Source organism: Drosophila hydei, unplaced genomic scaffold (genome assembly GCF_003285905.1).
Source record: "Drosophila hydei strain 15085-1641.00,03,60 unplaced genomic scaffold, DhydRS2 tig00000232-arrow-arrow-pilon, whole genome shotgun sequence".
NCBI classification, from domain to species: Eukaryota; Metazoa; Arthropoda; class Insecta; order Diptera; family Drosophilidae; genus Drosophila; species Drosophila hydei.
In genome coordinates, this window is record NW_022045690.1 from 1568782 (window position 1) to 1586192 (window position 17411).

The window sequence follows — 17411 nt, forward strand, 5'->3', positions numbered from 1 at the left end:
TGTGTGGTTTTCTGTTTTCATATTTATATTTTTTTTTTATACTTAAATTAATTTTTTTGTATTTTTTTTTTAGTAGTAGAATTTCAACTTTCGTTTTTTTTTCTTGCTAATACATTTAAAAATTTCAAATAAAATACATAATATTTTGTATATGTTGTATATGTATATATAGATATATGTTTTGGTTTTTGTTTTTTTTTTTTTCATTTATCAATATATTTCATATATATATATATGTATATATATTAAAATAATTTGATGTATAAAGCGTTTGGATTTTGTTTTACATCATTTGTTGTTGTAGTTTGATAAATAAATTTAACTAAATGCACAATATAAGACATGAATCTACAAGAATGAGACACGCAACTAGGCAAAAATTTGGGAGCTAGGGTGGGTGTTTTTTCTTAACTTTTTCTTAAATTTTTTCTTTTTTGAGTGTTGTAAATGGAGAGAATATTTAAAATGTTTATCCGAGTGTACACAGGCATTTGATGGTGTGTGTGTGTGTGTGTGTATTAGTAGAAACTAAGCTAAAACCACGCTCTGTGGCGCAGTCGAACCTGACTCGATCATATATCATCGATCCACTGGGCATCGATGCAATCTAATTGCTATATGTATGCACACATATATAGAGTATGTGTGTGTGTGTGTATATCTCGCTTTACTCCTGATTCCATATGTATATCGTATATGTATAGTGGGTTTATATGCTCTTTTTTTAATAATCTAATTCAACGTTTCATTCGTTTATAATTCTCATTGAAACTAACATTCAATTGCAAATATTTTGTTTTTATGTTTTTGACGTCGCGCATTGAGGAACAAATGAATTTTATGGATTTAAATTTGATTTGGAAAATGTTAAACGGTGCCGTCATTCGATTTGCTGTTATCGTTAATCGTTCACATTTGTTATCGTTAGTAGATGATTAGTTTGATGTATGTGTATGTGTTTAGTTGATTTGCCAACTGAGCAAGTTTTCCGAAAATATTTCGTTACGTTTTTCTCACAATTCATTTTCATTTTCATTTTCATTTTCATTTTCATTCTCATTTTATTATTATTAGATAGTTGTATTTATCATCATCAATAGGATTATAATATATATATATAAACAAAAAGTTAATACGCTTCATTATCATCGTACATAATAGATTTAGTTAATATATCATATATATCATATATATATATATATATATATATAAATATATATACATATAATAATTTTTGTTGCTTTCATTTAACTTCTTTTTTTCAGTGTATATTTAAATTTAAGGAAAAAAAAACAGAAACAAATATTAATCTTTGGCAGCATCTTCAAAATTTCTTCATCAAATATGAATTACAATGTTCTTTTTCTTGTTCATCTTCTTCATATATTTTTTATTTGTATTTTTTTTATACATTTTGTTTTTGTTGATTAATTTTATTTTTTTTTTTTTTTGGTGTCTTGTGTATGCCAATTGAAAATGTTTAAAAACAAATTACATAATTACAAAATAAACGTGACTGAGGACTTGAGTGTTTCACAACGAATGTATATAAACATACATATGCGTGTACATACATACGTATATATATAAATGTGTATAGTTAGATTATATTTGTTTACTTGAGTAGTTGATTAACACAAAATTTATAAAGTATATAACACAATAAAGTACATGAATAATAAACCAAAATAGGTGGAAAGCGTTCTCTCTGCTCACATTGTACAAATGTTTTTTGTTGTTGTTGTTGTGTTTTCTTGTGTCATTATTAAATAATAATATAATAAAATATGCCTTTTCTTAGTTCACTTTTTCGTTTCTTTTGAATTGCTTTTTGTTTTTTGTATTTTCTTTTTTTTGTATTTTTATTATTTTTAATTACTTTATTTTATTTTTATTTCGTAGCTTAGCCACAAAAGAACGGCCTCAAAAATTGTTGTTGGCACCGAAGCTGGCGAAGTTGGTTCCATAAAAAAAAAGTTGGTGTCGCCTGTGCGTTACGTAACGTCAGTGCTAGTGCTGTTACGTCCTTTTACATTCGTTAAGTCACACCAGCTCATGTATGTAGCGTGATGTTTGCTGTACTCTTACGTCACATCTGTTGTCTGTCTGTTACGTGATGTTTGCTGCACTCTTACGTTATACGTTAAGCTGTGTCTAAACGTGACTAGTTGCTCTGGCCTAAGTATCCTTCGTGTGTGGTTGTGTCTGTATGTTGTTTCGTGTATTACGTGTTCCATTCTAGTGCCACGCCCAATTGCCAACCAACTCAGCCGCCTTTGCCATTGGCTAAACTTACATATGTACATATATATATTTTCGCTAAACGTTATACATAAACATACATATATATATGCATATGTGTGTGTATATAGTTGTTATGTAAAAAGTTTTTTAGTTCATAATCTCAACTAAATTGTAAATTTGATTTAAACTTAAGCACATTTTTTCATAAATTTGTATGCAATATAGGAAATCAATTAGTTAACGTTTCTTTGTGTGTGTGTGTGAGTGAGTGTGTGTATATGTGTGTGGTTTTTTTTTTCAATTTTCTATAGTTTTTGTTTTTGTTTAAGAGCTTTGCATAAAAATCATGTTTTCGTTAACTTAATATCATTTGTTTTGGATTTTTCATTAAGTTGTTTTTTTTTTTTAATTTTTTTCTTTTATCTGAATTAAACCTAAACAAAGTTTTATTTTTGTTTGAAACAAAAGTATTTTTTCTTTTTGCTATTTCGCTTTCTCATCGAACTAAAAATAAAAAAAAAATTTGTAAATGTTATAAATAAAAGCGTGTGGAATTACAATTTCATTTTTTTTTCTTCTTTTTGAAGGCTTTTTCGTGTAAAAAGTTTTTGAAATAGGTATTTTGTTGTTTCAAAAACGCATATATATACATATATATATATGTATATATAACAACTTTAAGAGTTTTGTTTTTTTTTGTTTTTGTTTGCTCACAGAATTTTCGTTTGACTATTTAAGGCGCAAATGAGAAAAGAAAGTTAACAAAATTTGGCATATTTCACATTTGTGTTGTTGTTTATGTTGTTGTTATAATTGTAGTGTTCACTTAATACTTGTTTATTCATTTAGTTTTGTTGCATAAGAAATCTACGTAAATTCACTAAGCACATTTGAATTATTGTTTGTATCAAGGGTAGGCAGGGAGTGGGTAGGAAGGTGGGGGGTCTTGGGATTAGTGGTCTAGATCTAAACATTACAAAAAATAATTATTGTACACAATATAACATGATGTAATCTTAATTAAATAGTGTAAACTAAAATCATCATAACGTATTTACGAATATAAAATTAAAATTATATTTCAACAGCCAAATTGTTCACAAAATTGCATTTTTCTTCAACTCTTCGTCTTCGTCTTCATCTTCATATATTTTCTTCGACAACAACTTTGGGAGGAGGTCTACCTTTTCTCATTTCATTTTCACTTCTTTTATAGCTTAACTTACTAAACAAAGGTAAATCGAAATTCATAATATGATGTTTGTGTTGTGTATGTGTTGTGTGTGTGTTTGTTGCTTTGAAGATTTCAATATTTAAGTTGTACAACAACAAAAGGATACAAAATAAAATTAATCATAAGACAATTAAAAGCGTTTCACAAACTTATGCAATTAGTTTAGTTTAGTTTAGTTTTTTTTTGTTTAGCTAGAGCTAGATAGTTCTTTGTTTTTCCATAAATTGGTGTAGCCTCACACATAGTTTCAACGAACGAAAAAAATTAAAAATCAGGACAATGTATATATGTATATACAAATATATACACATATATAAAAAGATAAACAATTATACAGAATTAAGCAGATATCAAATAGGCGTAAACTCTTTCGACAATTTGTGTGTTCTCTTTAGATTACTACGAACAAAAAAGTACATAATAAAAACATATTCGGTGCTTAAATTGTTTAGAACTTCTGCTTTTTAGACAATTAGTTTTTTTAAGGAAATTAATCAATAAGCAGATACATATATATTCCATATAACGTACATGTTTAACTAGTATTAAATAAATGACAAGATTAGAAGTTATATTCATATGAAACACATTCAAATTTAACAGCGTTAAACGAATCACTAAATAGGTGTTTTTTTTTTGTTGTTTTGTTTTGTTTTGTTTTATAAAATATAATAAAAATAAAGTTAAGTCCATTAACTGGTTAACATACACAAAAACAATATGCAAAAAATTCACTTTCGATACGTTTTCTATATATATATATATATATATATATATATGTATATGTGTGTGTGTGTTGTATATAATAAAATGTGTGTGTGTGTATGTTTGTTACAGCCTATACAAAAAATAAGTTGCTTCGCTCTTACATAATTTATCATAACCGTTATGATATTTTATGATCTTTGCTTCTTTCTCACTTAGAACATAGTCAAAAATAAATTGCAATTTACATAATAATAATAATAATAATAAAATTCACAAAAATTATTTTGTCATCGTAAAGAATAAAGAACAACAAAGTCATAATATTCACATAATTAATCATAATATAATAATTATAATTATAATAATAATAATAATAATAGTATGTTATTCTTTTGTTTAAAAAATAATAATGTCTTGGGAGTAAACCAGCCTTATATATTGTATTACAACGGGAAAGAAATGGCACATGCCCCAATATGTGCTACTAGAAGAGTCCTTACTATACATAAATACCATATACATATTATATATCATATATATATATATATATATATATATATATATATATATATATATACGTACGTGGGCATATACACACGTATATGTATATGTTTGTTTCGTTTTGTTTTGTATGTATATAAGCAAGAGGAATATCATTTTAACATTGTAAATATATATAGAACTTAACAATAGTTTTGTAATCTTTTGGTTTTTTCTCATTTGTTGTTGTTGTTTGTCTCTTACTTTCGTCGTATTAGTGTGATTTTGTTTACTTAGTTGGTTGGCCTAATGCATTGCAAATTTGTTGCCTTTGTTGTTTGTTATTGTGTTCTTGTTGTTTGCATTTTGGTTTGTTAGCTTACATTTAGTTTGTATGTTTTTGTTTCTTGTTATTTGTTCCTATTACTAACGCACTCACAAACGCGACATACACACATACACACACACACGCAGAATGTATTCTAATGTTTGTGTTTTCATTAGATCTGCATATAATTCATAGAGATGTATATACACAGTGACAAAAATCAGCATATATATGTGTTATTTTTTCTGTATATATGGCAAAGTCATATAATCGTAGGATTTCACATATATCTATGTCAGTTGTAAGATATTTTTGCTTTGTTAAATACATACATATATATATATAGTTATATATTCATACACATATGTATATATATAAATAAATATCACCTTATATAAGCAGCAGTAAGGAAAAACCTAAACACGTGTCTCTTCCATATTTTTGTTTTGTTTTTTTGTTTTTGTAGTTGTTAAAATTGAAAATATACGTTAGTTGTACATAATTTTAGATGTTTTTGTTGTTGTTGTTGTTGTTAATTATTGCCTGGTTTTTCCTGTCCACTTTGGAAATGTGCACAAAAAGCGCACGTTTCGCAAATATGTATATGAATATATACACATATGTATATACATATATATATTTATATATATACATATATATATGAGTTGTGTGTATATATATTGTATGTAAAATATATGCGTGTTTGTTTTGGTATTTGTTTTTTCGTTTGTTTTTTTTTTGTCGAAAAAGATTCTGGAAGGGGGTTTGCACAAAAAAGCTAATTCGTCGATATAACAATATATATGTATGCTTATACATAGATAATAAGTAACATGAAGTGTGTGTGTGTGTGTGTGTATTGTGTTGTGTGTGCTACCGTGTGTGTGTAAGCATAACTAATTGTGAGTGTGAGTGTGTGTCATTTTGTGTCGTATGAAAATTGTAACAAGAACATATTTAAAAAAGAAACAAAAAATTAAATAAGAGCATTTCTTAAACGTGTTGAAAAATATGTAAGTTTTTCTCCTTATTTTTTCATTTTGTTTGTTTTTTTTTTTTTTGTTACACTCTAAGTAAAGTTGTTTGTTTCTTGTTATAGATTTATATAGATGTTTGTTAATTATTTGTTTGTTAGTAGCGCTAATCGTTTTAGGTTTTGTTTTGTTTTTTTTTTGTTGTTGCTATTAAATTAGAGATCAAAAATAGTATTGTTGCATTTTGTTGTTGCTTGTTGCTGTTGTACGTTGACAACACTTTCGCTTAAAACGTGTTTTCGAGATTCGAGAGTTTCGCCCGTTTTGCCCTCATATTGTGTTGCATGGTTGTTTACTTAACGGTACTGGGTTTGGCCCTTATTTCAAGCTTATTTATATGGAAGGCGGCGGCTTAGCTCGAATCGAGTTGTTGCTATGCTGCTCCATGTCGTTTTTGTTATAATTGTTCTTGATGTTGTTGCTGTTGTTGTGGTGGTTTTTGCTGGTACTGCTGAATGTGTTATTGTTGTTGCTTGTTGATTGGTGCTGCTGCTTTTGTTGTTTTTTCTGTTCATGTTGATAGTGATGTTGCTGCCTACGACATCCGTAAATTTTGCCCGACGAGTATTTATAGTTGTATTTGTTCATATCGACAGCTGGACGATTGTTGCGCGCTTTGATTTGCAATCAGTGAACATAGAGGGTATTCAAGACGAGAACATGATGATTGTTCTTAGCCAATGTTACGACATAGCCCTCGGAGGTGATTTTCAGGCCGCAACAACGTGAAACCTGCGCAATGGAAAACAATTTAATAAATATTATGATCACAATACATTAAAACCCCAAGCAACTGAGCTTGACAACCGTTTTTGCGGAAGAGCTCAGAAAACAAACAACACAATTTTCGCAGAACTCTGTGAATATAGTATACAAACTGCCTTTCAGTTAACAGCCGCAGCTAACGCAATTGCCCCTATACGTAAATATATATATAAATAGTTACAATAGTCGAATGCGATCAAATTAATAAGAATTAACGGCAAGTTATTATAAATCGATATAAAATATATACAAAATTGATACATATATATATGTTGGCAAGCAACAGCTATATACAAATATATATATATGTATATATGAACTAGTAGAATATTTGTTAGTCTCCGATAGTCGCATAATATTTCATATTCAACAAGCTGAAATCGTAATCGTATTTCATATGCAAACCTTGACATGTGGGCACTCGAATTCGGATTGTAGGGCGCCTTCCCGTGAGTAGCAGGCCACATGGAAGCGGTTTCCGTGTGAATCACCGATGAGTACATCGCCGGCGTTCGATATGTCAATACCATTGGGAAAGCAGGTGACCTTTTCATTGCCAATGCGATAAAGGAAAGTGCCGTCCTCTTGAAAAACGGCCACGCAATGACCTTTAAAATCGCACACATAAAAATCATTGTCTGAAATTGAGAATATATATATAAATGAATACATATTTATAATCGCAACTGCCATAGAGAGAGTACTCACCACGTATGGCAATATCGGAGGGTTCCCGCATATAGTCACTGCAATCGAACCAACGCACCAATTCGCCCTCCTCGGAGATTACGAAAACGGTGGGCGAGACGCTGTCAACGGCCACAATGTGACCCTTGGCGGTTACAGCCAGACCCGCAACAATATCAATATATCTGCAAAGATCACACGGTTAGCATAATAGAACGGATATAGTTGTGGGCAGCGTGTTCATCACGCACCTGATTGCAATTTTGCGCATAAAATGTCCGCATTTCGAGAAGATCTGCATGCGGGAGCGTTCGTTGCCGCGATCGCAGACCACGAATTTGCCATTGTTGTGCATGACGGCCACTTTGCGTGGATACCAGAGTTGGCCTTCCTCTTTGCCGGCGACGCCAAATTGAAATTTGAGTGCGCCCATTTTGTCAAAGACCTCGATACGATGATTGTTGGTATCGGCGACTATGATCTCTTCATCGACGCCCAGACAAAAGCCGTGCGGCGAATTGAACTGTCCCTTGGCCGTGCCCAGCGATCCAAATTTGCAGCGTATCTGCATGGGCGTGGCCTTGTTGCGGCCGGTTACAACGCTGGTGGTGCCGGGCTGGGCAACGGCATGGAAATTGTTGAGGCTCATCTCTTCGACACCGCCAACAATTGGATTCAAAGTTTGAAGATTGGGTGATGTGGCTGCTGGCATGCAGAAATCTGTTAAAATATAATCAAGGCACGTTGAGCTTCCGTTCGACGACAACAAATCGTGTTGCTCATCTGTGTGTTGGGTGGTGTTTGGGAGTGTTGGAGTTGTTGTTGTTGTTGGTGGTGGTGGTATTGTTGGTAGTATGTGGTGTTGGTTGTTGTAAAAAGAAAAAAACTTAAAAGTTGCCAAAACAAAAATAACAAAAATAAAAGGAAATTAGGAATTCTTTCGGCCTGCCGAAACCCGTTTACCACTGCAGACATCATCGATGAAAAGACGTGGAATCATAACACTTACACAGAAATTCGATTGAGATAAACAAAAAGAGGCAGATAAATCTATAAATATAGGGAAAGGTATATATAGTACATACTCTCCCATGGTCTAATATATAACTTGGAATAACAGAAAGAGAGAGTGAGAGCCTTAGTAATAAATACTGGACAAGCCTGAACATTCATATAGGAAAGATCCCAGTTAGCAGAAATAAGTTAAATAAATATAAAGTTTCTTTTTGTTTGTCTGTCTGCAAGGTGTGTAAAATGTGTGCAGTAGGAAGCAGGCAATCGAACAGAGCTAACAGTTTCGCAGATCACGTCACTCACCATTGTTGTTGAGTCCCAGCTTAGCCAGAGCTTGCAGATTGTTGAGGGCTCGCTGATCGCCGGACAGAATGTCGGCCAGTGTTATGGGCTGAGTGGGTGTCACGCCTGAGGCGGGTATGACTGCCTGCTGATGATGGGATGCAGTGCCGCCAGCAGCGCCGGAGGTAGCGGAAACAGCCACAGCATTAGAACTGCCAACGCCCAAAGTATCGTTCATGGCATCCGGAATATTCTCGGTAAGACTGGCCAAACGTGACAGATTGTATTCGAGCATGCTGAACGGAGGTGTCGGTCCGCCAGCATTCATTCCAAGACCATTAAGGGCGCCCAGACCCATGCCAACAGCGCTGTTATTTGCTCCAGCATTGATATTAACATGCCCAGTAGATTGCTGCACTTGGACAATGCCCTGAGTCGTTACCATCTGTGATATTTGTTGATTGACGGGCAGCGCTTGAGGCTGCTGATGCAATGCTTGTTGCTGCTGTTGCTGTTGCTTTTGCTGTTGCACCTGTTGCAACGCCTGCTGCTGCTGCTGTTGCTGCAATTGCGGCTGCAGCTGTGGCGGCGAATCTGGTGGCAGCGTGCTCATCATGGAAAAGTTTGTCATAACTGAGGTGTCGCCATCGAACGAGCTTTGCAGCGATGATGGCAACGATATGGGACTAAATACAGCCGCCGAACTCAAGCGTCCTTGCACCGAGCTGTTGTTGACGGAGCTGCTGCCAACACCAGTCAAGCTGCGCACACCAGCGGGCAGCAAGCCAACACCATGGCAACCAGGCGCCAAGTTTGCTGGCGGCGGCGAATGCTGCTTAGGCGTGGTCATCGGAGAACCCGTTGCTTCGGACATTCCAGCTCCAGCTACGTTCATACCTTTCGTTGATTCGGTGCGAAATTTACCAAACATTTCGCGCGCAAAACGCTCGAACTTCTCAGGCATGCACTCGAACTGTAGCTGATAGTTGACATCGCTCTGGGGCGTCTGATCAATGAGATTAGCGCACTGGGCGCTAATGACTGGCTTAAGCAATAGAAACTCTATGGCATTTGCCTTCTCGATGGCACGTTGACCGAATTGTGAGGCCTGCTGCAATCGGCCCATGTTATTCTCTAGACTCTGCATAAGATCCATAATCTTGAGTTCACGTTCCGAGTGGAGACGGCCCAATTCGGTAAGCAATTGATCGCGAATTACCTCGAGAATGCGCTTATAGCTTTTGTATGCATCCTCGATCTGCTGTCGCACATTGTCGTGCTGCGATTGGAGTTCGGTTAAAGCGCTGCTCAGATTGCCGCCAGCATCGTTGCAATATTGTGCTTTCTTCAGAGTCTCCGCAATAGTTTGCTCGAGATCAGCACGAACCGTTTGCTCGGCAACCAAAGCAGTCTCGTAGTGATGATCGTTGCCCTTGTGGTCGCCCAGCAGGCAATCATTGCAGGTGGGCACCTGGCATGTAAAGCAATAGTACTTGAGATTCTCGTTTACGTGCTGGCGACAGCAGATGGGCTTGTGTATGATAAGCTTGTCGTTCTGCACATTCTTTTGCAGATCCTCGATGCGCACCACCTGATGGTTCTCGAAGCAGCGCATATACTTGTGTGCATTGTCGCAGCCGTTGCACAAGAAGTTGGCGCAATCATTGCAACGGGATATGGCCTCCTCTTTGCTCTTGCAAGACGTGCATGGTATATGCTCCGTTTCCATATTAAACAGATCCAATATATTTGTCACAATATAATCCACGGTCAGACCCTTGACGCCCTTATTACCCAGCCGTGTCAGCTGCTTGCAATCAGGGCACTCGAGCACCGTGTGCAATCGCTGCTGGTTCTCACTGCCATCAAACGATGCCGACGAGCAGCTGGCTGCCGACGATAGTGATGTGGCCGGTGAGCTGGCCGATGCTGCCTCCTTGCTGCGTAGCAAATTCAACAAACAATCCTCGCAAAATACGTGTAGACAGGATAAAATGCGCGGCATAACCAAACGCGAGCTACAAACGGTAAAATATAATTTCAACAACATTTTATATCGATTCAATTGGTGACATCGATAATATCGATAAATTAAGTTCTTTGCTATTATTAGATATAAATTAAAAACTAATCCCTGGCTGCTATTTAAAGATTTTATGAACATATTTTGCTTTTGTTATCGATTGCTTAATGAAGACGCGCATAGGCGCTTTTCTGTAAGTCCATTTATCGATATTAGCTGATGGCCAAAGATAAAACTTGATAGCTAGAAACTTACCTGCAAAGCATGCAGTTCTTAGCATCTTTGAGAATGGAATTGCACGTACCCTCCAGGGAATCGGTCTCCGTGACGCTCTTGGAGTCATAGCCATGGTTCAGCTCCTGGCTGCTGCCAATATTGCTATCCACATCGACCACCAAACCGAGTCCCGAAGAATTGCTCGTTGATGGTGCGGTCGTTGATACCGATGATGTAATCGATGCAGCCGATCCAATGCTAGACGAGCTAACGCGTGTCGTATCAATGCTGCCTACTGTGCTGCTGCCCTTGCCGGTGTCCGTGTCGGTGCCAGTGCCGTTGCTGCAACTACTGCTGTTGCTGCTGGCACTGCTACTGCTGCTGCTGCTGGTGGTGCTGCTGCTGCTGCTCGTATTACTCACATCAATGTCTTCCAGCACCGATGATGAATTCGAATCCTCACAAAGTGTCGTACTCATCGCAGCCCGCTGCTGTTGCTGCTGCTGCTCCTCAATTGACGCCGGGGCCAGGGATTGGCCAATCTCCTCCAGCAGAGTGCTCATGTTGCCAGCAACTTGTTAATTTACCGTTCGTTTAAGTATTATCCCTTTCCTTGGTGAATTTTGAGTGGGTGGGCAGAGTTTGTGTCGCTCTTTCGCTCTCTCTCCGTCTCTGTCTGTTTCTTTTAGCTTGGAATTTGTTCAACGTATTTGTGAATTTGTTGCTTAAGTTGTTTGTTGCTGTTGTTGGTATTTTTGGTTTCAAGTCCTTTAAGCTTACTTAACTATCAATCTTCTCTTATAGCTGCATATCCTAATTGTGTTTGCTATTGATGTTCGCTCTTACTCCTTGCAGCCATGCCAATTGCACACAAATGAGTGTAAGTGTGAGAGTCGATATTTGAATCTCTACTACTGCACTAACACACACACACGCGTAAGTCAGGAGGAGGAAGCAGTCGTATATACGCAAACAGACTGGCAGGTAGGCGTCAGCGAAAAAATGGGAGAATAAGTGTGAGTCTGTGTTTGCTTGCTGCTTTACTAACAAACACAGGCACACAGGCACTCGCGCTCGCACACACACAAGCAGAATTCGTTCTGTTTTGCTTGTTTTGCTGCTCCTTTTACTTTTTATGCGTCTGCATTTTGTAAGCCTCTTGATTTCTGTTCTGCTCCTCTCTTCTTGTTGGTTCTCGTTTCTGCTGTTGATCCGTTATAGGTACCGTTAAAGCAATGGAACTGCGTGTTGCTATTGTTTCAATTTGTTGCTGTGTTGCGCTAACCACGACGAGAACGATGACGAAAATGACGACGACGACGAAGACGACGACGACAGATAGACGAAGGATAACAGCGTCGTTCTACAGAATAAATATACCGCAATAAAAAACGTAGCGTGAATTAATCAAATTTTAGAAAACTAATCAGATGTATAAAATTATGCAATAACACTTAGCTGTTAAATTAATGGTTAATAAAATAACCTAGGACTTAGTCAATTATTAATAAGCTATAGATATCTGCGAACCTGCGACCGCCAAGTACTAACTAACCGAAACGCGAACTAACTTAGAAAAGACATAAAAAAAATAACAAAAAATAAAAACAAACAAACAAACGATGACACGCCTAAGTTTCGAACGAGAGAATAAAAATTAACGAGAAACATACCCAAGTGTTGGCACTAAAGTAAATGATGAAATGTTTGTCTCACAGTCAGTCAGTCAGTAAAAAAAAGGGTGGAGGGTTATGCGTGTGGTACTGCGTCTGGGTGGTACGCGTCAAGGAGCAGCAGCAGCGGCAGCTAAATGCTAATACTCCTGTCGCTTATGCAACACAACGGCACAATATATTATACCTAATAGCACATAATGATGCATACTTTAGGGAACAGCTAACAGTAAATGGTTAGGCATTTGGCAGCACACTACTATCCTTCTATCTCTGTCACTCTCCCTCTGTCTTTTAAATTAGTTGAATTAGATTTGTGCATCAAAATGAATGTCTAAATTAACACAATAAGATAAGAATATATTTGTTGTTGTCTATTTATATTCAAGCAGATTTAGAATATATAGCTCTATTTAGTTTTCATTTAAAAATAAAGTGCAAATATATTTAACTGAAGGTTTACAGCACTGTCAGAATTTATCCTCGTGTGGTTGCCAGATCTTTTATTATTTTTATAACACAACATTTATGTATATAGAGTAATGCAAATAACATGTGTTATCAATAATGAGTCGATAAAAATCATCGTTATATCCTTGTATGTATAGCTTCTATCTGCCGGTAGCAACAGACCGCACGAGCCGATCTTCAATTTGTTAGCGATGTCATTCGATCGCGATAGTAATTATCGCAGCTAAGTACAAGTCTAAACGAAGAAGCGAATCGATTCTTTACGCACGTGCCCATTGATATACATATGTATAATTGTGTGTATATTTTTCGCATGTACTCGTAGAAATTGCGAGTCGCCCAATCGGCGCAGGCGCCTGCGTTAACGTTGCTGCAGCACAATATCTTTGTGTGTGTGCGTTTACATACATACACATGTACATATGTAGAAGTGAAGTCAATGCCGTTTGCAATAAATTCAACTTTGATTTTCGCCCTTTATGCACCTCTTGTATATTGCTTGACGCAAGGACGCTATGACAAAGGTCCTTGGACAAGAAATACGACACATACACATAAATACCAAAAGATCTGTCTTTTAAAATATAAAGTATAGCTATATACAAATATTCTATATATACATATTTATTTATATGCACATATATTTGTACATATGAGCACACGCGGGCTCTAACGATTTATATATTTTTTAGTAATAACCGCAGCGGATGTGTCGCAAATTTAAATGTTGATTAGTAGCCCTCGAAATACAGGAGGAAAAAATAACAGCGAAATGGTAATAAACCAACCACAACAACAAATCAGCTGCACGAAACAATTGCAACAATGTACATTTATACATACACTTATAGACTGCGGCACACACACATATATGTATAAATATATATATGCATATGCATGTATTTATACACGCACTCAGACTACACACGTGGTACGCAAATTTCGAGCGTTTTGTTTACGAGAATCTGTGCACGACTGTCGACTACGCGTCTATGCGCCCCGTGCAATTGGAAATGGGCATCAGCCAGATATGCACTCCCCCGGCCCACATTATCCTAACGACTTTGTCGAATCTGCGCAGCTGTTGTTTTTTTCTTCTTCTTTTTCGCATATTCTGGCATTTTTCGTACTTTTTACGTACTTTTTTCAAACGTTTGTTCTCACTGTACCATTGTCTCTCTCTCTCAATTGCGACAGTTATTTTCAGTGCAGCACGACCCATGTGTTTTGCTGGTATGAGAGCAAGAGAGCACATGTGTCGGTATGCGCATGCTCGTTTAGGGCGAAAAAAAACATTGGCAACCCCAAACACACACACACAAACACATTTAGATTTCTTTGAAAATTGAATTTCTTTCAAAATATGTGAAAATTTCTATTTTAAAATTGGCTCTTGTACACCAGATCTGCAAATGCAGTCTGGACACCTTAGCTGTCTATCGTTGAATTGTAACTATACACTAAGTTGTGCGATACAAAAACTGAATGGAAAAAAACGCGCCCGCTCTTTTAAAAGTCGGTACTTTTGGACATACATATATACGTATGTGTGTGTTTGTATGCTTTTCGTGAGCCTGGGCAATTGAGCGAGTGTCTTGGCGTGCCGAGGAGGAACATATCGAGAGATCTAATAGTGGACGGACAAAATGGGGTAGGGAGGGGACATCCACACAGTACACACTTGCAGCTGTGAGCACTGTCGTTCTGTTGTCCTTGAACGCAAAATTTTCACTCCACCGCCCAGGTGCTGCTGGTCGCACAAAATACACATACACATACACAGCACACACGCATGCATAAAAAGTCCTTCAAAGGTATTCGCGTCGTATGCAATATAGCAGTATGATTGACAATTAATTATTTTATTGCGATACCTTTCTTTAAATTTTCACACGTTTTTTTCTTCTGCTCGTTACGATTTATACTTTTTCGTCGCGCACACACGCACACACACACACAGCACTGCTGGCCGCCGCTGCTGCTGATTCTCGCGGTTAGTGATGAAATATATCATATCGCATCGATGAAAATGGTTGAACGATAGATTGAACGATAGTTATACCATCTTTATCAACTTGCAATTTGAATTCAGCGGATACCCGACAAATTAGATTCAAACTAGACAACTTAAAATATATTAATTTTCATCTAAATATGGTAGATTATTAGGAATACGATAACGGGGAAGACGTAATGGACTTAATTGATTGTATACATTAACTGTAATCCTCCATATTTTTTAAAAACGTAAAGGGCAAAGCAATTGCCCAATAGAATTTATAATCTTCTTGTCAGCTTGCTAAAATGAAATTTCTAAGAATTCGTACAAGCTAAAATACACAAAAATAAACTATTTTGCAACACATAATCATAGTTCGATAAGAAAAATAACAGCAAATTTGAACCAATTACTATTGACATTTGTTACAAAATATATTTTGTAACTGTATAAAAGCCGGTATAAGTAACGAGTACGTGAAGTATCTTATCATAATTAACCGACATTTCCCAACACTGAAAGAAGTCTTCAGAACAATCTAGTGCACTGGCTACACGTTGTTAGAGCGGCAAACTCTATTTATTTACCTTTTTACAAGAATTTTAAGCTTAAACATGTCCACTGGGGCAAGCACAACTATTGCGCCCGAGAGCGCTGACAAGATTGATCCTGCGTCGGCAACAGCACAGCAGGAACCCATCTTCAAAGACATCAACGCCGAGCAAACAGTCGAATTGGTGGAGATCGAGTCGGCATGCATGAACTGCTTTAAAACTGGTGTCACCCGGTTGCTGCCAACGAAGATACCCTTCTTTCGGGAGGTGGTGCTTATGTCCTTCAAGTGTGATCACTGCGGCCATACGAACAACGAAATGCAATCGGCGTCGGAAATACAAAAGAATGGAGTACGCATCGAACTTAAAGTTCAGAAGGAATCGGATCTAAATCGTCGTGTTGTGCGGTCCGACAACTCCAGTATCAGCATACCAGAAGTAGAGCTGGAGATACCCGTGCAGTCGCAAAAGGGCGAGGTGACCACCATTGAAGGTATCATTGAGCGCACCATATCGGGTTTGTCGCAGGATCAGGAGAAACGACGAATTGACCACCCCGCGGAGGCGGAGTCCATTGATGCCTACATTGATCGTTTGCGACATCTCAAGCTGGTAAAAACACCTTTCACTGTGCTGCTTGAGGATATCTCTGGCAACAGTTTCATTGAGAATCCACTGGCGCCCGCCAGCGATCCACAGTTAAAAACGAGTCACTTTACAAGGACAACAGCGCAAAACGAACAACTTGGTAAGTCGAACATCCTTATTGAGTAGTTGGTGCAGGCGCTCCATGTCTAGCAAAATACAATTATTTGCAATGCAGGTCTCTATGAGCAAAACCACGAAGACCAGAATCTATTAAAACCCATTGCCGAGGATGAGTGGCCCATTGAGAACCTGCACGGCGAAGTGCTGCAGTTCGCCACGAACTGTCCCAGCTGTCAAGCGCAATGCGAGACAAACATGAAGCTGACTAACATACCGCACTTCAAGGAGGTGGTCATCATGGCCACCGTCTGCTCGAAATGCGGCCACAAGACGAACGAGGTGAAGTCTGGCGGCGGCATTGAGCCAGAGGGCGTGCGATTCAAGGTGCGCATTGCCACCAAAGAGGATTTGACGCGCGATGTCCTTAAATCGGAAACGTGCAGTCTGTCGATACCAGAACTGGATTTGGATGTGGGTCCCAATGCCCTCTGCGGCCGCTTTACCACCGTCGAGGGCCTGCTGGTGGCCATGCGTGAGCAACTGGATGGCACCTTGTTCCACGACTCTGCCGATGAGCCATCCAAGAATCAACTGGACCGCTTCCTTAGCACCTTCGACAAAGTCATCAAATTGGAGCATGTAATCACACTTGTGCTGGAAGATCCGGCAGGTAATACCTATGTCCAATCCCTCACGGACGATGATGAGCCAGATGATAAGCTTACGGTGGAAAGATATGAGCGCAGTTACGAGGACAACGAGGAGCTTGGCCTGAATGATATGAAAACTGAAAACTATGAGCAGAACGCGTGATAATATAGTCTTTCTGTATATACCTATTAAAAACATGCATTTAACAATTGAAAAATTGAATTGTAACATGTACAATAGTTAACAATCGGGTAAAAATTGCGTATTTGAATATTAAAAGCCCACGAAAATATTTAGCAGATATGATATTGCTCTTATATTTATAATTATTTTTTAATAT

The 17411-nt window shown here is 37.3% G+C and overlaps 2 protein-coding genes across 5 annotated transcripts; one reads left to right on the plus strand and one right to left on the minus strand.

Annotated features, from left to right (window-relative positions):
• Positions 1–6158: 6158 nt before the first annotated feature.
• Positions 6159–15305, minus strand: LOC111601854 (E3 ubiquitin-protein ligase TRIM33). 4 transcript variants are annotated; one of them, XM_023318690.2, is made up of 7 exons: positions 15034–15305; positions 11055–12378; positions 8798–10794; positions 7732–8263; positions 7502–7665; positions 7199–7431; positions 6159–6760 (listed from the first exon to the last, which is right to left on the minus strand). In XM_023318690.2, exons 2-7 carry the CDS (start codon positions 11576–11578, stop codon positions 6656–6658), a joined length of 3555 nt encoding a protein of 1184 aa, XP_023174458.1. In that variant the 5' UTR covers positions 11579–12378; positions 15034–15305; the 3' UTR covers positions 6159–6655. The 4 variants fall into 4 exon arrangements, with proteins under 4 accessions (XP_023174458.1, XP_023174461.1, XP_023174460.1 ...); XM_023318693.2 differs by having other exon boundaries at positions 7732–8182; positions 15034–15304; XM_023318692.2 differs by having other exon boundaries at positions 7732–8185; positions 15034–15304.
• LOC111601855 (zinc finger protein ZPR1) lies at positions 14486–17372 on the plus strand. The gene is made up of 3 exons (XM_023318694.2): positions 14486–14810; positions 15757–16460; positions 16536–17372. Exons 1-3 carry the CDS (start codon positions 14806–14808, stop codon positions 17231–17233), a joined length of 1407 nt encoding a protein of 468 aa, XP_023174462.1. The 5' UTR covers positions 14486–14805; the 3' UTR covers positions 17234–17372.
• Positions 17373–17411: the final 39 nt, after the last annotated feature.